The sequence below is a fragment of the Ranitomeya variabilis genome, chromosome 6 (assembly GCF_051348905.1).
Source record: "Ranitomeya variabilis isolate aRanVar5 chromosome 6, aRanVar5.hap1, whole genome shotgun sequence".
NCBI classification, from domain to species: Eukaryota; Metazoa; Chordata; class Amphibia; order Anura; family Dendrobatidae; genus Ranitomeya; species Ranitomeya variabilis.
The window spans coordinates 48,099,087-48,121,543 of record NC_135237.1 but is presented as its reverse complement, the minus strand read 5'-3'; the positions used below and the strand labels follow the sequence as shown (position 1 = coordinate 48,121,543).

Sequence of the window (22,457 nt, the reverse complement as noted above, 5' to 3'; positions counted from 1 at the left end):
AAGGCAATAATTATGTCACAGTAGGGGAATAATGGACATGTGCATTCTCAAAATCAAGACATTATGCCAAATGATGTCACAGCACATAAAATATATGATGTCACAGTAGAGAATAATATATCCAGTGATATCACAGATATAGTTAAAAAATTATGCCCAGTATATACTTTATGCCCAAAGTGATGGACATCACGTCACAGCGCAACAATCATGCACATGATGTCACAGCGCAACAATCATGCACATGATGTCACAGTGCAACAATGATGCACATGATGTCATAGCGCAACAATGATGGACATGATGTCACAGCGCAACAATGATGGACATGATGTCACAGCACAACAACGATGGACATGATGTTCCATTGCAACAATGATGGACATGATGGCATAGTGCAACAGTGATGCACATGATGTCACAGCGCAACAATGATGCACATGATGTTCCATTGCAACAATGATGCACATGATGTCACAGCACAACAATGATGCACATAATTATGTCACAGCGCAACAATGATGGACATGATGTGACAGCGCAACAATGATGGACATGATGTCACAGTGCAGCAATGATACACATGATGTCACAGTGCAACAGTGAAGCACAGTGATGTAACGGCTCCAGATTCGCACCCTTGATAATGCAGTGCAGGAATAATGTCTTTCCATTGTCACCTAGTGACTGGCATTCATCCATAGTAATTTCTCGCTGCATCTCTCCTCTAAGTGACGGCGGGTCACCTTGGCGAATACTTGCCTGTTATCAGGCTGCACAAGGCAATGTAAGTCCATTGCAAGCAGTAGCATGAATTGTGACTCTACAGAATACTTCGTTCCAGCAGCTGCTGGCCACATTGTAGTTTGCACTGGACATAGATTCATCTAGTTATTCCTTATATTTGCACAATTTGTGTCTTTCCTAATATCTAATACCTGTGTAATTTTCTAAATAATGATTTATCCCCATGGCGAGGCCAATTACCGTTTCCTATCACGGCGCTGATTATTTGCAGCCGTCATGGTGTTCAGTTACATGATATCTCACACAATGGAGCAGTCGGTCTCCAGCAGTGAAGAGAACAGCTTCACTAAAGCCTCCTCGTGCAGGAATTAATAGCTTTTCTGCGGCTCCAGTGACCGCAGCAGCAAAAGAAAATTCTAAAATGGGAATCTAAAAAATGTCCGCTTGTCACATTTATCATCATCATCACCCTTCTTCATGTGGGAAATCAAAGCAGATTACGAGCAGGGTTTCATGAAAGCAAATGACGACCTTCAACTACATAATACTTTTATTGCTACTTGATTCATAGCATTCTCGGTCACTAATTGTTACTCAGCCTAGGACATACTTGGTAACTTTGGGAAAGACACATCACTGAGATTCTGAAAAGTCTCAATTGAAGTGGTGTAGTGCGCAAAATTCAATTTACAGTCACATGTCCGACCTTAATCGCACTCCAGAATTAGTACAGATCCCAGACCAGATCCTCTTTGTAATATGAATCCCAGACCAGACCCCCTAAGTAAATACAGACCCCATAACATGCACAAAGTGATATAGACCCCAGACCCACTAATTAAATATAAAACTAGACCCCATAAATACTGATCCAGACCAATCCGACAAAACAAATATAGACATCAGGTCGCCTAATGAAATAGAGACCCCCTAACTACAGATCTATTCCAGACCTGATAAGGCTACCAAAGTGATACATGCAGTCCCCAGACCAGACCCCATAAATACAGATCAAGTCCAAACCCGCAAAATAAATATAGACACCAGACCAGACCCCTTAAGCAAATACAGACCCCAGAACAGACTTGAAAAGAAATACAGACCCCAGACCAGACCCCCCCAATCAATAAAAAATCTACCCCTAAACACAGATCCTGGCCAAACTCACAAAACAAAACAGACACCAGAGCCCCTAATCAAAAACAGATGTTTTCCTGACCTGATAAGTAAAGACAGCAAATTCATTAGATAAAGTCATACCCCAGACTAATCTCCAAAGTGATACAGTGAGGAGCAAAAGGGTAACAATATTTTGAACTTTTGACTTTCAGCCTCCAGATCTCACCATCCACTACTGCGTGGAACGTGACACGACCATCATTTTATAGACAATCATCTTGGCTATCTAATACATAAATTTGATTTGCAACTATTTAGCATATGATTCGTTTTTTATGATGTCAATGAATTGTTACTGTTTTGCTCCTAAACATCTAAATTAAAATTTGTATTATTTTGTCAGTATCCAAGAAGTATCGTTTCTCCTTGCGGAGATTGACATGCTAAGCATGCCGAGATAAGACTTCAAGCCGCAATGCTTCTGTGGGAAATATGCTAATTATGCAAATTGTCTCTTCATAGAGGAAGAGAACTAGAACTCTAGTGCCACCAATTGGAAGTAGCAATCCTACAAGTCAATGTCGACCCTTTAATGAGCTTTGTCACATGACTTAGGGTAATAGCCAAACCAGAATCTCAAATTTTGAAAATCCACTTTTGGTTTTCAACACTGCCTGAATCCTTCTGGACATGCTCTTGATTAGATTCAAACATGTGTCGACAGGTCTCTTTTACATGTTCCTAAAGTTGGTGCATACTGGTCGACTAACTTGGGTGTGTATACAGATTTTTTTTTCAACTCTAAAAACAAGTGTTTGATGGGGTTGAGGTCTGGGGACTGTGGCGGCCATTCCAGCACCTCTACTTCATAGTCATTGAACCATTTCTTTGCCAATCTCGCCATATGCTTCAGGTTGTTGTCCTGCTGGAACACTATGTCGGCCTTTTCATACCCATAGTACTCTAGTCTATGAAGTAACTCGCCTTGTAGGATACTCACATATAGCTCAGCACTGAGACCACCATCAATCCTGGTCAAGTATCCAACTCCTTTGGCTATGAAACAACCCCATATCCTCAGGATTCCTCCACCGAACTTGACAGTTCCTTTAATTTCTTGATCCGTTAACCCCTTTTTCCCTTGTTTCGTCCAGAAAAATTTGCACCCATCAAAGCCTAGTCTATTAACTTTCATCTTGCCAGACCAGATCCCTATATCAAATATATATTTATTTATTTAACTACCTTTGGCTTGATCTAGAGCCATGGCGACTTCATTGATCTGTAGGAAGATCAATCTTGTGCAAGCCTAGATAGGCCCACCAGGATTTTCTTCGCCATTATTTTGACTGTATCAAGCCATTATTAGGTTGCGGGTCTTCCTCTTTGCCTTCTTCTTTCTATTCTACTGACCATGATGTTCTTCTCCAGCAATTGCTCTAATCATATGATGTGTCCAAAGTACAGTAGGCAAGTTGTAGTTTGGTTATCCTTGGTTTGAGTGACATGCATGGCTTGATTTGTTCCAAATTGATTGTTCTTCTTGCCACCCATGAGATGCATAACATCTTTCTTCATAACCACATTTCAACGGTGTCAATTCTTTTTCTGTCTTGTTTCTTTATCATCCAGGTTTCATACCCATATGTTACTACAGAAAAGACCAAACTATGTACGAACCGTGTCTTTGTCGCTAGTGAAGACCTTGTCCAGTGACGTTGGTTTGCCCATAGCTATTTTCCTATTGACTTCTGGTGTTGTTGCGCATCTTGAGTGATCATCAACCCACATAGGTAGAAGTTCTTTACAACTTCCAGTTTGGCCCCATCCATCTCAAATGTGTTCCGGTCGTACCTGGCAGTTGTCATATCTTTCTCTTCTGTGTGTTGCATAGCAGTCCCATGCTTGAGCTTCCCATCTTGTCCTCTGTAATAAGTCCTTTATTGCATCTACACTTGTTGCTATCAATGTTGTATCATCTGCGTATTTAAGATTCTTCATGATTTGTCCAGCAATTTTCAAATATCAAATATAGACACCCTAAATACAGATCTCTGCCAGACCCACCTAAGAAATAAAGTCACCAAAATGCCTAAATAAATTTAGATCCAGACCGTATGAAAAAATTGAGGACCCCCAAACCAGTCATCATTAACAAATAGAACCCCAACCACTTTCAATAAATATGACCCTAAACTTGCTTACATAATACAGACGTAGTAGTAGATTAATTCAGACTGGGGGGCGAGTAGTCAAGTATGGCCTAAGGTTTCATGAGTATGGCTATATAATATGCATGTTGATGGGCCATTCCCATTAGATGATGTATACAGGGAATACTTTTGTATGGCATGATACGCCATTAATGTGCTACAGTTTATATTACGAAGCTGTGGATGTTTTCTGTTCATTATATGGTATACTGGATTGCGAATATGGTGCCGGTAGCAAACTGTAGTGTCACATTAAAAACATACAGTACAGTATGAGACTAATATAGGAATCAAATTCTCCCATTGACATGCAAGGAAAATAACAAATGAAAACTAATAAAAATCCAAATCAAGTACCCCTCCAGAATGTGGCAAGAAAGATGAATTATTGGATGAGCCATCCTTCATCTGAACCCTTATTGTTCCCGTTGATTTGCATGTTTGACATTTTTTATTTTAATCCTTGAAATGAAGTAAGACAATCACCTGTAGGAAATATCCGGAGCTGTGGTTGTATCTTGATATAGTAAAATCAGCAACACCACCGCACGGTGTGACTGAAGATAGGCTTAGGTTTTGGGTTGCTAGTTGGGTTTTACAAAGAAATGGTATGGCTATGGCTTGGGTGGCTTATGACGCGTATGCAGTCTATAGGAGAAACTATAGAAATTAGCAGTCGGATGAGTAACGGTTTTATGGAATTAATGCATATTATACTGTTCAGATTCTTGATTAATGGCCCACGCAAGCAAATAAATTAGCTGTGAGTTATTGGTGCAACCTAATGTACAAGCAGGGGCTTATTCCCATTGTATGCAATGTAATCCTGGCGATGTTTCGCGCTAAGAATGTCATTGGAAAGCTTTAGTCAAGGTCATAGATTATTGAACAACACTTCATATTTGTCCTGCTGTCTACAGCCGGTTATACACACAAGCTGACTGATGTCTGCACTGACCTCCACATAACCATCCGCGCCTAGCTCCGCTGAGCATGGGGGAAACATCAGAAAGGATGGGCATCTCCAATCCTCGCTCCTTGATGACTGCTATAGATGTCAAAGGGTTATTGCCCAAATCACAAACTCTGCCCTATCTAAGGATAGGGGATAACTTGCTGATCGTTGGGATCCTGTCTGCTGGTACTCCCAGAAATCCCAAAAATCGTGGCTCCACTGTATTCATTGTAAATGGGACTGTCGGAAATAGCCAAGTACAGAGCTCTGCTTTCTCCATCAGTCCTATACACAATGAGTGGAGCGAATTTCGAGCATTCACATTTCTATTCCAGACAGGGCTGCAGAGCTTTGATTTTGGGATCTGTGGGGGTCTCAGGAATCAGATCCCCAACAATCAGTTAGGGGATAACTTGTGACTTCTTCTTGTCATCGTATCATGGTCAAATGACAAATCATGCAGACATTGGTCATCCACTAATATAAAGGTGTTCCTATGCATTAGATGAAGTTGGGATGAGTATGTGGTTCAGACCACGAAAGCTCAAGACTTTTGACCACATCATTTGCGTTTGTCTTTTTTGCAATGGCGGATTTTCCGTCAAATGCATCAGAATTGGAGCACGATGTTTGATGAATTGGTAAAAAAAATGCTTATTTTTTGCACTTTTGCTTTTTGGCACTGTCTTAGAGTAAAAAGTCACACAATCTTCAGAATAAGCTTGAAAATGTAGGATAATAATTAGACCAAATTTGAACGCCACATGAATACTGGAGTATTATTATTATTATTTATTGTTATAGCGCCATTTATTCCATGGCGCTTTACATGTGAGGAGGGGTATACATAATAAAAACAAGTACAATAATCTTAAACAATACAAGTCACAACTGGTACAGGAGGAGAGAGGACCCTGCCCACGAGGGCTCACAATCTACAAGGGATGGGTGAGAATACAGTAGGTGAGGGTAGAGCTGGTCATGCAGCCGTTTGGTCGATCGGTGGTTACTGCAGGTTGTTGGCTTGTCGGAAGAGGTGGGTCTTCAGGCTCTTTTTGAAGGTTTCGATGGTAGGTGAGAATCTGATGTGTTGTGGGAGAGGGTTCCAGAGTAGGGGTGATACGCGAGAGAAATCTTGTATGCGATTGTGGGAAGAGGAGATAAGAGGGGAGTAGAGAAGGAGATCTTGTGAGGATCGGAGGTTGTGTGCAGGAAAGTACCGGGAGACAAGGTCACAGATGTAATGGTGCCAAAATTTTGCAACCTTTTGAAAATTCCAGTCATTATCAGGCATCGTGCAGACGACTGTATTTTTATCCAAAAAAAACATCAGATTGCACTCGGACCAATGTTATTCTAAGGGTCTGTGCACATCTCTGATTTATATCTGAGTCTGTCCGAGGAAATAAAATCTCAGCATGCACAATTTGCATCCATAAATCAGATTGCAGACGGCCATGTAAGTCAATGGGTCCATCAAAAAAATCTGACCGCACCTTGATGACTGGACATGCCGTCCGATTTTCACGGACTGACAGAATGGAGAAAATAGAGAATTTTTTTTCCCATCTTCGCCACATCTGCTAAAATCAATTCACACTGTGATCTCACTCTGATCAGAGTTTAATCCGAGTGTGATTTGCATAATCAGCCCGATTCTCTCAGATGCGATAAAATACGGTTGTGTGACCCTCGCCTAAAGCATCTGGATAACCAAAACCATGTCCATGTTGGCAAACAAAACAATAGACAAATCCACTTAAAGTTAACGGACTTATCCACTGTAACTTTAAAAAGGCAAAAAATAAAAAAAAGAATAAAGAATAAGGCGCAAATTAAAAACTCGCTTTTAGAACCCTCTTCAGAAAAAAGGAACAACGGCAATGATAACTTACTCCCTATATTTTTAGATGGTGACAGTGGTCAGCAGATTGGTGCATAGGGCATGGATATTTTCAGAAGGTTCTTGGAGGATATCAGCTGATTTTAGGTTTATAATGGGTGAGTAATGGTTGATCATGCATTATTCTTGAATATATACTTAAAGGGGTATTCTCATGTTTGGAAGTTATCCAACTTTGCCTATGGGATAACTTCCCAATTGCTGGGGGTCAGACCGGTACAACTCCACTGATCCCAAGAACCCCTGGCTCTTCGAGCCCCTTGTGAACAGAGGTATGTTCATCATGCCACCCCATTAATTCTTAATGGGACCACTGGAGAAAGCTCTCAACTGGTTTTTGACACTCCCATTAGAGTGAATGGAGCAGGAGAGCACATGATCTACAACCGCTCCATCACAGTAATCCAGACTTTAGCACTAATAGGTCTAGACTATATGTCTATGTATAAAGCCATTTCTACTTTGCATGGTGAAACAAAGAAAGCAGAATCCTTTTACTTGCATTGATTCAGTGTCGAGACTCGGGAGCATCGATGACATAATGATATTCAGATAATATAATATCTGTACGTCTGTAACAACCAGACTATCATTGGATGGTTGAAGCCACCATTATACATTTCATCCATAACCTCTCTTGCTCTTTTTCCATAGATATGATTATATTTCCATAATGCTGAATGGCTTACAGCTGTGGAAGAGGTCATGCAGATCATGATTTGACCCACTCATGCTTGATCATAGAGTTGTCCATAATCAGTAACCAGAGATGCTATAAAGTGCATTTAGTTACAGGATTGTTTTACATGAGCCATTTCCTTGCAAATCAACGTCCCACTGGGTCCTACCTGGTGGTCATGCTGTTCAGTCTGGTCTACTGTTATGGATCTGATTTGGGATCTGAGCAGACAGGGCAGAATGCAAGATTGTTTTTAACATTAGTTTTTGGTTTCTGGTGTCCAGATCGTAACACCCATGTGATGGTATCACAACGATTATCTCAGGACCTGGTCAACTTTCCATGAAAGAGACTTGATCTTAAAGTTCTTCAATGAGTGATATAGTAAAAAAAATAACCTAATGCCCCTTAAGGGGAATTTATCAAGATGATTAAAGAGAATCTGTCACCAGGATTTTGCTTTGAAATCTAAGCACCGCATTATGTAAGGGCAGAGAGCTTGATTACTGGCATTACTGGGCTGTTTGCTGCCTTTTTGATAGAATTTCATTTTTTTCTGTTGGAGATGTAGCAGTGCTCAGAATGCTGAACTCTGTATAACCCCACCCAAACCTATGATTGGAAGCTTCCTCTGCACACTGCATTGTTAGCCAGCTACCAATCGGTGACGTGGGCGTGTTTACACAGAATAGCCTGACTGTCCTGCACATGTGCCCTAGTCCTGTAGTGATAATTTCCTGCTGATAAAACACTGTTTGTATTGAAACTACAACACACAGCCTAATGAGTGACACATCACTGGAATCAGGCTCTCTTGCTCTACATGCTGCTCTCAGATTAAGTAGTAATAACCTGCTGACAGATTCCCTTTAAGGTTCTCAAACCTCTTATCTAGGACAGGAGAAGAGTATGACAAAGATCCTGATGATTCTACAGTATTGCCGATTCTGCAAAGCTTTAAAGATAGCGCTTCATATTCAAATTACTAGGTAGTCATGTGGGTCACGAGGTAGTCACACATATCGGTCCCATAGACTGGGATTGTAATCAAAATCCACATCAAGAGTTGTGCAGTGTACAAACCACAGCTTCCTCTGGATACTGAGCATGCTTTAAATGCTGCAGGAGGTGGCTTATGATGACCTGATGTGTGGAATGACAGTCCAGTCAGGAGGGAATCCAATATCATGGCTCTTCAGGGAAACAGCTTCACCCCATAACTATTTCCAGATCATCTGAATGTGTCTCGCTAACTTAAAGTATATCTGTCAGTAGGATAAACCCTCCTAAGCCATCTATATGGGCTGAAGAACTGTTTGTAGATCTGAAGTCTCCGTCACACCAGCTCTATTCCAGCTGTTAGTCAAGGAGGAGGCGGTGCTGGGTGGAGTATAGAGCTGGAGTGATAGAGGATTCAGATCTACCATAGCCCTTCAGCCTCATTTTCATATCAATTCAAATGCCAATTTCTTAGTAACAGAGGAGCGGACTGGCCATGTAAAGGAATTGCCGGAATTGTCTTTGAAAGAGCTACATGTGCATAGAAGTAGTTTTGGGGGGTGAAATCCTGCTGACAAACTGCAAGACTTGATTGAGATGTCAGAGATGTCTCCTGGGTGGTAAATGAACAGCCTGAGAGAACATGAAGTGTGTATAAAACCTACAGTTACAACGGCCGACACTGCAGTATAGGCACAGAAAGAAAAATATTTAGACATTTGGAATTATAGCGTCATGCTTTAATTACCGTGATCACCACTATTGTGTATATTGTGATGGAGAGGAGCCTGGCTTAGAAAAACACAGACACAAGTGTGTGCACGTTCCGCATCTAATGATTTGTTATTTCACCAAATATTACGTATATAGATTCAAATATAAAAATGACCCAAAAGATGCTGAGATGACCCCAACTAACAGTCTTATAGACGCCCCTTGTGGTACTGATGCGGCACATGGGTGGAGCACTGTAACTGTAACTAGTTTCAGGAGAACCTTCAGCAGAATGTCAGTGTCAGCCTCTAGCTCCTTCACTCTCTGTAGAATTTTAAAATCACCAATTGTCATCTCTCCTATCTCAGTAATGAGAAAGTCACTCGTTTATTTACTTATATATCTGTTTAGTAAAGCTGAGATAATATCATTCAGAACCAGGAGCCACTTTTTTTTCTGCTCTGTCTCCTCACTGTATTACGAACATCTGGTATGTATATCATAAGTCTGATGAGCCGAAATCTGTAGAGGAACATGGCAAAACGAGTTAAATTTCAGGACAGGACAAGTCTTCCATAGTGAGAGCCACTCTTTGTCGCCATTCTCCTAACCGGCCATGAAATGAAAATCCTGAACAGTGGACCCCCTTTTAAATCAGAATTCACTAATGAGGGATATGACAAAAAGGCAACAAATGCAATGTAGTTGTGACGCAGAGTCACTCTTCTCGGTCAATCTATAAGACAAGGAAGTCAAGGAGTCCAGATTTAGATACCAGGAGAGCATGTCAAAGGCAAAAGGATAAGGCAAAAGAATGGCCAAAATGCAAAGTCCCAGGTCAGGCAGCAAAGCTCAGAGTACACCAAAAGCAAAGGGGAAATACAAAAGAATGGTCAAAAGGCAAAGTCTGAAGTCAGACAACATAGATCTAAATAGCTAAACACAGAGCACAGGGCAAACATACCACTGAACTAAGCTACGACTGGCAAACTGGCAATAATCTGACCATTGTCAGACAGTTAAATAGCCAGGTAATCAACCAGGACAGGTGACACTTGGAGATAACCCGACCAGATGAGGCAACTGGGTCGTCACAATACTGACAGCCCAGCATGCCCCTCATCCCATAGGGCAGCCGAGCTGTCAATCACAGCGTCCATAGAACAGCCTAAGTGGTGGAATCATCACAGTAGTATTTTCACGTTCCAAAACCCAGTCCTTGTAACAACAGTCTGGGACTCATTGTGTTTTCCCTGCTGGAGGAGCCTGATGTTAGATGACAAATATTATTCCCAGAATTATGTATCCTTGTCCACAGGTGGAAATCATCACCAGTGACCACTGTTTGTTTAGTCTCCTGGCCCATTGTTAATACGTATTTAAAGTGCTTATATCCAGATATTTGCTCTGCTAATGAGACGTTTCAATACGGCATGATGATGGGAGGATGCATTGTAGGTTTTACGTTTTGTTTTTGCTCACTTGGTGGTCATTTATGTATAATTGTGACATGTAAATGTCTCATGATTTACAAAGCTGTTGCATTTCTTGCGGTGATTTTCTGGCTGCTCTGTGTGATGATGATGAACCCTGTGATGTTTACTCGTAAAGGTCACATTACTATGTAAATGAAATACAGCGAGAGGAAAATGCCAGATGTAAAAATCCTACAATCTATATATATAATTGGCTAAGGGGTACTTCCGTCTGTTTGCAACTTCCGTCTGTCTGTCTGTTTGTCTGTAATGGAAATCCCAGGTCGCTGATTGGTCATCAACCAATCAGCGAAGGCTTATTCCGGCCGCGAATTGGCCCCTCCCTACTCTCCTCCAGTCAGTGCCCCCTACCTACTACCCTCCAGTCAGTGCCAGTGTGTCGCCCCATCCCAGACCAACTTTTTACTATTGATGCTGCATATGCAGCATCAATAGTAAAAAGATATAATGTTAAAAATAATTTAAAAACACCTTCCGACGTCCACAGATGCACGCGATGCAGCCGCCAGCTTCCTTTCCCAGAGATACATTGCGAAATTACCCAGATGACTTAGCAGTCTCGATTATTTGGATTATATCTGGATAATTTGGATATCTGGATAATTTCGCAATGCATCTCTGGGAACGGAAGCTGGCGGCCGCATCGCGCGCTTCGGGACAGCTTTGGTGGACGACGGAGGGTGAGTATATAACTATTTTTTCTTTTATTTTTTTTTTTAACAGGAATATGGTGCCCACACTGCTATATACTACGTGGCCTGTGTTATATACTGTGTGGGATGTGTTATATACTGCGTGGGCAGTGTTATATACTGCGTGGGCTTTTCTTATATACTACGTGGCTGCTATATACTATGTGGGCTGTGCTATATATTACGTGGGCTGTGTTATATACTGCCTGGCTGCTATATACTACGTGGGTAGTGTTATATACTACGTGGGCTGTGTTATATACTGCGTGGGCTTTTGTCATATACTACGTGGCTGCTATATACTATGTGGGTTGTGCTATATATTATGTGGGCTGTGTTATATACTGCCTGGCTGCTATATACTACGTGGGTAGTGTTATATACTACGGGGGCTGTGTTATATACTGCGTGGGCTTTTGTTATATACTACGTGGGCAGTGTTCTATACTGCGTGGGCTTTTGTTATATACTACGTGGGCTGTGTTATATACTGCCTGGCTGCTATATACTACGTGGGCAGTGTTATATACTACGTGGGCAGTGTTATGTACTGCATAGGCTTTGGTTATATACTACGTGGGCTGTGCTATATATTATGTGGGCTGTGTTAAATACTGCCTGGCTGCTATATACTACATGGGTAGTGTTATATACTGCATGGCCTGTGTTATATACTACGTGGGCTGTGTTATATACTATGTGGGCTGTGCTACATATTACGTGGGCTGTGTTATATACTGCCTGGCTGCTATATACTACGTGGGTAGTGTTATATACTGCATGGCCTGTGTTATATACTACGTGGCCTGTGTTATATACTGCATGGGCTGTGCTATATATTATGTTGGCTGTGCTATATACTATGTGGCTGCTATATACTATGTGGCTGCTATATACTATGTGGCTGTGCTATATACTACATGGCTGTCTGTGTTACGTGGGCTGTGCTATAAAGTATGTAGCTGCTATATACTATGTGGCTGCTATATACTATGGGGCTGCTATATACTATGTGGCTGTGCTATATACTATGTGGCTGTGCTATATACTATGTGGCTGTGCTATATACTACGTGGCTGTGCTATATAATATGTGGCTGCGCTATATACTACGTGGCTGTGCTAAGTGCGACGTACATACATACACTGTGTCCCAAATTATTATGCACAAAGAGTTTAGGAGTGATAAGGTTAGAATTTTTTTGTTTGTCATTTAAACTCATTGATGGTGATGTGTGTCAGGGCTCTTTATATCACTGAAAGCAATTGCAGATACCTGTGCAAATTAGTTTGGCAGGTGTGTCCAAATAAAGGCAAGACTACTTGAGAAGGCTGTTCCACATTATTAAGCAGCCTACATTTTTTTGCCAAAATGGGAAAGAAAAAGGATGTGTCGGCTGCTGAGAAGCTACAAATTGTGGAGTATTTAGGTCAAGGCATGACTACAATCAACATTGCCAAGACACTTCATCGTGATCATCGCACAATCAAGAAGTATGTCGCTGATTCCCAGCACACACGTGTGCGTGCTGATAAGGAAAAATTGAGTGCCCATGTGGGCCTAATAAAGTCCACCTTTATTTTTTTGCTAAACCTGGAGTACTGCTTCAATTTTTTTTATCCTTAAATATTTGGCAAGTACAGTGGGTACGGATAGTATTCAGACCCCTTTCAATATTTCACTCTTTGTTTCATTGCAGCCATTTGGTAAATTCAAAAAAAGTTCATTTTTTCTCATTAATGTACACTCTGCACCTCATCTTGACAGAAAACCCCCCCCCAGAAATGTAGAAATTTTTGCAAATTTATTAAAAAAGAAAAACTCTCCAAACCATCTCCAAAAAGCTTGTCAGCAGAGGGAAGCATGAAGTGCTCTACAATTTCCTGGTAGACGCCTGTGCTGACTTTGGTCTTGATAAAACTCAGTGGACCTACACCAGCAGATGACATGGCTCCTCAAACCATCACTGATTGTGAAAACTTCACACTAGATCTCAAGCAGCTTGGATTGTGGCCTCTCCACTCTTCCTCCAGACTCTGGGACCTTGATTTCCAAATGAAATGGTAAATTTACTTTCATCTGAAAACAACACCTTGGACCACTGAGCAACAGTCCAGTTTTTCTTTTCTCCTTGGCCCAGGTAAGACGCTTCTGGCGTTGTCTTTTGGACATGAGTGGCTTGACACACGGAATGGGACACTTGTAGCCGATGTCCTGGATGCGTCTGTGTGTGGTAGCTCTTGAAGCAATGACTCCAGCAGCAGTCCACTCCTTGTGAATCTCCCCCAAATTTTTGAATGGCCTTTTCTTTACAATCCTTTCAAGGCTGCGGTTATCCCGGTTGCTTGTGCACCTTTTTCTACTACACTTTTTTCTTCCACTCAACGTTCCATTAATATGCTTGGATACAGCAATCTGTGAACAGCCAGTTTCTTTGGCAATGACTTTTTGTAGCTTACCGTCCTTGTGGAGAGAGTCAATGACTGCCTTCTGGACATCTGTGAAGTCAGCAGTCTTCCCCATGATTGTGGAGCCTACTGAAACAGACTAAGGGACCTTTTTAAATGCTTCGGAAGCCTTTGCAGGTGCTTTTTTGTTAATTATTCTAATTTACTGAGATAATGACTTTTGGTCTTCATTGGCTGTAAGCCATAATCATCAACATTAACAGAAATAAACACTTGAAATAGATCACTCAATGTTTGTAATGACTCTATCTAATATATGAGCTTAACTTTTTGCATTGAAGAACAGAAATAAATTAACTTTTTGATGATATTCTTATTTTGTGAGTAGCACCTGTATCTATCTATAATCTATATATCTAGCTATCTGTTATCTATCTATCTATCTATCTATCTATCTATCTATCTATCTATCTAGAGTCCAAAAAGTCAGAGGCAGCACACCATTGCAAATGAGTTCAAAAAGTGTTCAAGTTTAATGGCCCATCATGGCGACGTTTCAGCTCATGGAGAGCCTTTCTCAAGCCTTTTTGAACTCATTTGCAATGGTATGCTGCCTCTGACTTTTTGTACTCTCATTATCAGGTTTGTTACATGCCTGAGGGGCTTTGCACCCAGAATTTGTTTTTTCTGTGCTGCTCTCACTTTTTGCTATCTATCTATCTATCTATCTATCTATCTATCTATCTATCTATCTATCATCTACCTATCTATCTATCTACAGTATGTGTACCGTACTCTGATTATGAGATCACTTCCTGACTGAACAGTACATTTACACCCAGGTACTCACCTGAGGGTTTTTAAACACAGCATATTTTTCAGACTTTTTCACAAAGTAAATTTTGTTTTCGCTGTCTCTTGTCCAGTCTGAAAGAATTTCCACAATATTTTCATGGTCTTCAAAGAATCTCTCTAGAAGGAAAAAAAAAAGAATATTGCGCCATGTTAGTCTCCCACCAAACCAGATTTTCATTCTAATCCAAGGGGGCAGTATTAAAGTACTCAGTGCTGGTATATCAAATATCTGCTACATATACAATGACTGATATTTACTTACTTACTAGTAAGATGCAGCGAATGTATTATTTTATATTTGTGCAATATTTCTTGTTCTGTCCCCCCACCCCAACTGCATCGTGTAATCACCTATACAGGTCCTTCTCAAAAAATTAGCATATAGTGTTAAATTACATTATTTACCATAATGTAATGATTACAATTAAACTTTCATATATTATAGATTCATTATCCACCAACTGAAATTTGTCAGGTCTTTTATTGTTTTAATACTGATGATTTTGGCATACAACTCCTGATAACCCAAAAAACCTGTCTCAATAAATTAGCATATCAAGAAAAGGTTCTCTAAACGACCTATTACCCTAATCTTCTGAATCAACTAATTAACTCTAAACACATGCAAAAGATACCTGAGGCTTTTAAAAACTCCCTGCCTGGTTCATTACTCAAAACCCCCATCATGGGTAAGACTAGCGACCTGACAGATGTCAAGAAGGCCATCATTGACACCCTCAAGCAAGAGGGTAAGACCCAGAAAGAAATTTCTCAACAAATAGGCTGTTCCCAGAGTGCTGTATCAAGGCACCTCAATGGTAAGTCTGTTGGAAGGAAACAATGTGGCAGAAAACGCTGTACAACGAGAAGAGGTGACCGGACCCTGAGGAAGATTGTGGAGAAGGACCGATTCCAGACCTTGGGGAACCTGAGGAAGCAGTGGACTGAGTCTGGTGTGGAAACATCCAGAGCCACCGTGCACAGGCGTGTGCAGGAAATGGGCTACAGGTGCCGCATTCCCCAGGTAAAGCCACTTTTGAACCATAAACAGCGGCAGAAGCGCCTGACCTGGGCTACAGAGAAGCAGCACTGGACTGTTGCTAAGTGGTCCCAAGTACTTTTTTCTGATGAAAGCAAATTTTGCATGTCATTCGGAAATCAAGGTGCCAGAGTCTGGAGGAAGACTGGGGAGAAGGAAATGCCAAAATGCCTGAAGTCCAGTGTCAAGTACCCACAGTCAGTGATGGTGTGGGGTGCCGTGTCAGCTGCTGGTGTTGGTCCACTGTGTTTCATCAAGGGCAGGGTCAATGCAGCTAGCTATCAGGAGATTTTGGAGCACTTCATGCTTCCATCGGCTGAAATGCTTTATGGAGATGAAGATTTCATTTTTCAGCACGACCTGGCACCTGCTCACAGTGCCAAAACCACTGGTAAATGGTTTACTGACCATGGTATTACTGTGCTCAATTGGCCTGCCAACTCTCCTGACCTGAACCCCATAGAGAATCTGTGGGATATTGTGAAGAGAAAGTTGAGAGACGCAAGACCCAACACTCTGGATGAGCTTAAGGCCGCTATTGAAGCATCCTGGGCCTCCATAACATCTCAGCAGTGTCACAGGCTGATTGCCTCCATGCCACGCCGCATTGAAGCAGTCATTTCTGCCAAAGGATTCCCGACCAAGTATTGAGTGCATAACTGAACATTATTATTTGATGGTTTTTTTGTTTGTTATTAAAAAACACTTTTATTTGATTGGACGGGTGAAATATGCTAATTTATTGAGACAGGTTTTTGGGGTTATCAGGAGTTGTATGCCAAAATCATCAGTATTAAAACAATAAAAGACCTGACAAATTTCAGTTGGTGGATAATGAATCTATAATAGATGAAAGTTTAATTGTAATCATTACATTATGGTAAATAATGAAATTTAACACTATATGCTAATTTTTTGAGAAGGACCTGTATATGGTAGGTTTTTCTTTCAATTGGTGCTTTCCCCATGCTGCAATAGCATCCTGGCACCTCCAGTCAATAGCAGCTTGGTGCCAGGGTGGAACAAAAATGCTATGGGGAGAACTACCTTACAACAGCGATAAGTACAATTTAAGGGGTTGTAGACTTACAAGGGAAGGGTCACATGCTACTGTAACATCTGGACATGTCTCTATGGATTTTTCAATGTCTGGTGATCCTAGGGGTTGTGTATATTTCTAGAATCTCTTAGAAATCTAGGAGAGTGCACTGGGTAATCTATACAATTCAGATGAAAGAGCAAGCTACAAGTGTGGACACAGCCATTCGAGGCTGCTGGAGGAAGATGATGTTTTCCTGCTTCCAGAAGTAGGATGTTGGCCTCCATCAACCTTAATCCAGGCCTTCACATAATAATAACAATGAGAAATCTGAATACATCCTACACTAAGTATATTAATAGGTAAAGTTTCTCATTAATCAAGTACTCACCGGTTTGAAGCTCAGGATTTTCCTCATATAAACACCACTCAACTGCAAAATCACAGTGAGTCTTCTCGAACAGGTTGTCCAGTATCTCACGGACAGTCTGACGTTCATCCACCATCAAGGTCTTGGTGCTGCTGTCTGTCATGTGAACCTTAACAATCAGCTGTAGACAAAAAGGGACCGTGATATAATGTGCTACAGACCATGTTGAGACAAATATACTGTATATATAGGTCCTCCTTACTTAAAAATACCTCTGATATATTCCTATTGACTTGTTGATGCAATTTGTATATTAGTGCATGTAGATGAGTCTTCCTGACCTTTAGATGTCTCGGTAACACCATAGACTATAATTTTGGGCTGTAAGCTGGAAGTGAGTCAGTATTTTGCTGATATCAGAAGAGAAACATAAGTCACCTACGCTAATCTGAGAGACAAAAACTCAAGAATGGTGTAGATCCCAAAAAAAGGAGTCTCCGAGGAGCTTGGTATGAAGGATTGCAATGACCTGTAGCTCAGCTCCTGTGGGACACTCATGAGGAGATGCAGAGCATGGCGCAAGAAGACAACAGACATTAGGGCAATTGACTGCAGAATATGAGATTTTGTGTGAATTTGGGAGGGAGAGTGGGGATACACTTTTCTTTTTCTGGAGACCCTGTATCCATACTGAGTGTGTGTATGTGACTGAAAGCAGTACATGAAGAATATGTGTATTTCAACACCACCAGTCCTAATGGTTGAAGTGATACAAGTTGTAGTCTACGAGTAAGTGATGTAATCTGCATGCAAGACGTATGGCGAGTCTTGGCCCTTTCAGTTAGCGAAAGACACAGTGGTGCAATAGCGGGACTCAATGGCTAGATAGGGTAAGTTGTAGGTTTTTAGAAGAGCTGCTAGTCTTCTTCAGGTGAAACTGGACCAAAAGAACTCAACAAAGGGCTGTGTGCATTTCAGGACCATATGAAAAATAAAAGCAGAAATCAACATTTCCCATCAACTTGTTTTTACAAATGAAGCCCCAGGTTCACAAAAAATCATGATCATGCAATTTTAAAACTTGAAGGCCCATTTAGGTGGGGTTAGACAGGCCAGGCCTACAAGGGGATTCTCCACCACATACTCTACTTGAAGGCCCATTTAGGTGGGGTTAGACAGGCCAGGCCTACAAGGGAATTCTCCACCACATACTCTACTTGAAGGCCCATTTAGGTAGGGTTAGACAGGCCAGGCCTACAAGGGGATTCTCCACCACATACTGTAATGTAGTCCTCGCTTTAAAGAGCTCATGAGTTTAAGCAGAAGACAACCACAACCGATGTCTAAGCAGAAACTGCTTTTGATAAAAGTTAGCATAGATTTACATAAGTGTGGGTTTTAGCATCAGTTCTCTCTTTTTCTTCAATTGCGACAATATGTAATATTCCCAATCTTCCTTCTGATAAAAGATCACTTCAAATATGAACACCATATGAATTTACATAACTCTGGGTTGTCTTTTTTTATCTATGGTGACACTGAGAGGATATGTATAAATTCTAATTTGCCTAACAAATATTTCCAAAAGTAAAAGTCAGCATCCTTTTACTGCTCTCCTTACATATTCTGATAAAGAAATCTCTAAAGTCATTGATTTTGGTGAGATCCATAGACAATTGTACATTTGGTTATCTTTTCACTTTTTCTCCTCACAGTAATTGGTCAGGAAAATGAGATCAGACATGTTGGATTTCAGCATACCCTATCACTTCTTTTTGCAGGAGATAAGCTGATACACACTCAGAGGCACTCAGAGGGATGAGGATCCTAAAGTAAAGCCCTCCATACACTTTAGCTAACTCGCCTAACTCTCCCATCCTAGTGTGCCCACCCTAGTCCTCATCTTGTAGTAATGTCCCCATCCTGGTCCCCTTCTTGTAATAATGTTGCTTCCTAGTGCTTATTTTATAGTAATTACATCACAGTTCTGTGTTCTGCATTCATTTTGGGGTTTGGTCTGGGATCAGCATTACTTTACAGATCGGTAGGGCGTGGTTTACAGCCTAAATGTATTTTTGCGTGTGATATGGAGCTTAGGCCTCTTTCACATTTCCATCGGTATGGGGCTGACGCAAACCGTCGGCCCGACGTAAAGATGGACGTTGTGCAAATTTTGCACACCGTGGGCAGCGGAAGCAGTTTTCAGACGCATCCGCTGCCCATTATGAATTCTGGGGAGGAGGGGTGGATTCGACGGACGAAAAAACGTTCCCTTGAACGTTTTTTCGTCACGACGGGTTGCAAAATCACGAAGCATCCGTTGCACGATGGATGCGGCGTGTGCCTATTCGTCGCAATCCGTCGTCAATAAAAGTGGCAAAAAAAGGATCCTGCGGGCACATTTGCAGGATCCGTTTTTTTGCCAAAACGACGGATTGCGACGGATGGCTAAAAACGGAAATGTGAAAGAGGCCTTAATGGCTCCCTTGCACCCATTCTACATCACTAAGGCTACTTTCACACATCAGGTTTTTTGCATCAGGCACAATCCGGCAAGTTAAAAAAAAAAAGATCCTTTTTTTCTCATAGTTGTATTAGCTCCGGATTGCGCCTGATGTCCCAACGTTTCATCTGTTTTTTGCCAGATTTGTCAAAAATTAGTTTTCCGGTGGACGGAGAAAACGTCCAGAGCAACGTTTTTTCTGTCCGGCAGAAAACAACACAACGACTGATCCGACCAAAAACGTATTAAATGCAGGTATCCGACGACCGGATCCAGTTTTTAACAGAAATCATGCATTTTCCATTCTGGAAAATCTCTCTCTCTATTATTTTTGTTTTTGAGAATCTTATAAGGTTTCATTTCTGAACTGGCCCCTGAGAGTTGGAGGAGGGCGATACTGGCAGGTACTCAAAGAGGACCTGTTACTTGATGAAAAAAAAAAAAATATCGTATTTTTCGGACTATAAGACGCACCGGACCATAAAACGCACTGTCCTACAGTCCAGATTCAGCTTACCGTGGGGGATCCATTGCTGCGACGTGGTGGCCTCTGGGAAAATGGCCGCCGGGGTCGGCGCATGCTCGGATTGAGATCTCGGCAATGAAATCTCTTAAAAAGATATAACAACTAAATGTATCAGGCCCATAAATCTGTGCACACTGAAACAACCATAGAATGCAGTGTTAATACCAGAACACAATTATTTCTCTGCTCTGTCCACTATTGTGACCTTGCAGCCCCCATAGATGTAGCCCGCCACTTCTCGCTGCTGCCGTTACTACAATGTCTCACACACTGTAACGGTTCTTTCTATTTCTGTCATTATCAGAGATTTATTTTGCCGCAGGTGTTTCCTGAACCTCTGCAGCTACGGATTATGGGCTGGTTGGCTGTATCAGGATCCCAGGCGGCAGCAGGGCACCATTCATCATGTTTTAATTCTTCATTATACAGATGAGAGAATGTATTATGAAGATGGAATAAAGCGTCATCATGGTTTGTCAATTTAAAAAAGAATAATTATTTCTTTATATTCTGCATTGTTGTGACTAGGGTTGAGCGACTTTTACTTTTTTGGGGTCGAGTCGGGTTTTGCGAAACCCGACTTTGTCAAAAGTCGAGTCGAGTGAAATCGGCCGATCTTCTTGCAAAGTCGGGGTCGTTGTTCGGCTGAAACACGAAACCCAATGCAAGTCAATGGGGAAGCATAGTCGGCAGTGAGTGGAGGCCAGGAAAACACCTACAGTGCCCATTTTAATGCCAAAAACATCAATTCTTGTTACTTAAGCTTGTCAATCTTAATTTACCTTACAATAATAGGTAGCCATTGAAAATTGGGGGGTCATTTGGCTAAAGTTGTGGGGGGTAGGGCTGGTTCAAGTTTTCAGTGGGCCCAGGAAACGTGGAGTACGTCACGGCGGTGGAGCAGTTAGAGGTAAGTATTGCAATGTTGCAAGTGCTGTGATCCTGAGCAAGCAGGGGGTCCCACTCGTTCGCATTGGCACTGGCACAGGGCCCCTCACAGTACGGAGGTGTGTTTGCACGGCGGGGGCGCCTCCCACCGGCAGCGACACTTTGCGTACTATGAGGGGCCCTGTGCCAGTGACGTCGCCAACGAGTGTGCCCCCCCACCTGATGAAGGAACCTGCACTTTCACCTGCACCTTCCTCTTTATCCCCGTGTAAGGTGGTATAGTATGCGGGAAGAGGAACCTGACTTTCAGCAGGGTCAAATTCAGGCTGTGTAGAGTGCAAGGGGAATGTAGTGGTCTGGGTCAATGTACCAGCGGGCTAATCTAGCAGTGGCTGGTCAATGGGCAGGATGAGGAGGAAACACAGATCTAGGCCCAAATAATAAAGTGGCCTAAATGCAGTTCAAAATTGGTAACAGGACTAACCAGGCGGCATTGCTTTGTTCAGTGGAGGACCACTGTAATGAGAAGCTGACAGAGTGAGTAGGGCCAAATAAGTAACTAGGCTAAATGCAGTTCTAAATTGCTAACAGTAGGAAACAGGCGGCACTGCTTTGTTCAGTGGAGGAGAACACCAAGGAGCGGCAGACCCCGTTACTAGGCCCCAACCCAAGTAGTATGTCAACTGTAGTGTTAAATTCAAAAATACTTAATGAGAGCCGGAAGATTGAAGCTCAGACAAGGAAACCCGGAGGAGAACACCAAGGAGGAGGAGAACACCAAGGAGCGGCAGATCCCGTTACTAGGCCCCAACCCAAGTAGTATGGCAACTGTAGTGTTACATTTAAAAATACTTAATGAGAGCCGGAAGATTGAAGCACAGACAAGGAAACCTGGAGGAGAACACCAAGGAGGAGGAGAACACCAAGGAGCGGCAGACCCCGTTACTAGGCCCCAACCCAAGTAGTATGGCAACTGTAGTGTTAAATTCAAAAATACTTAATGAGAGCCGGAAGATTGAAGCTCAGACAAGGAAACTCGGAGGAGAACACCAAGGAGGAGGAGAACACCAAGGAGCGGCAGACCCCGTTACTAGGCCCCAACCCAAGTAGTATGGCAACTGTAGTGTTACATTTAAAAATACTTAATGAGAGCCGGAAGATTGAAGCACAGACAAGGAAACCCGGAGGAGAACACCAAGGAGGAGGAGAACACCAAGGAGCGGCAGACCCCGTTACTAGGCCCCAACCCAAGTAGTATGGCAACTGTAGTGTTACATTTAAAAATACTTAATGAGAGCCGGAAGATTGAAGC

At 41.9% G+C, this 22,457-nt stretch overlaps 1 protein-coding gene and 1 long non-coding RNA gene across 3 annotated transcripts in view; one reads left to right on the top strand and one right to left on the bottom strand.

Moving 5' to 3' along the window:
• Positions 1–22,457, bottom strand: part of APBB1IP (amyloid beta precursor protein binding family B member 1 interacting protein) — a 125,996-nt gene that overhangs the window by 32,130 nt on the left and 71,409 nt on the right. For both annotated transcript variants that reach the window (XM_077268449.1, XM_077268450.1), the window contains exons 6-7: positions 17,250–17,409; positions 14,776–14,897 (exon numbers count right to left, since the gene is read on the bottom strand). In XM_077268449.1, the coding sequence (XP_077124564.1) occupies positions 14,776–14,897; positions 17,250–17,409 (282 nt within the window). The remainder of the gene's footprint in view (positions 1–14,775; positions 14,898–17,249; positions 17,410–22,457) is intronic.
• Positions 622–20,716, top strand: LOC143781705 (uncharacterized). The gene is made up of 3 exons (XR_013216794.1): positions 622–787; positions 6,945–7,035; positions 20,580–20,716. It is a non-coding gene; the product is annotated as an uncharacterized LOC143781705 (long non-coding RNA).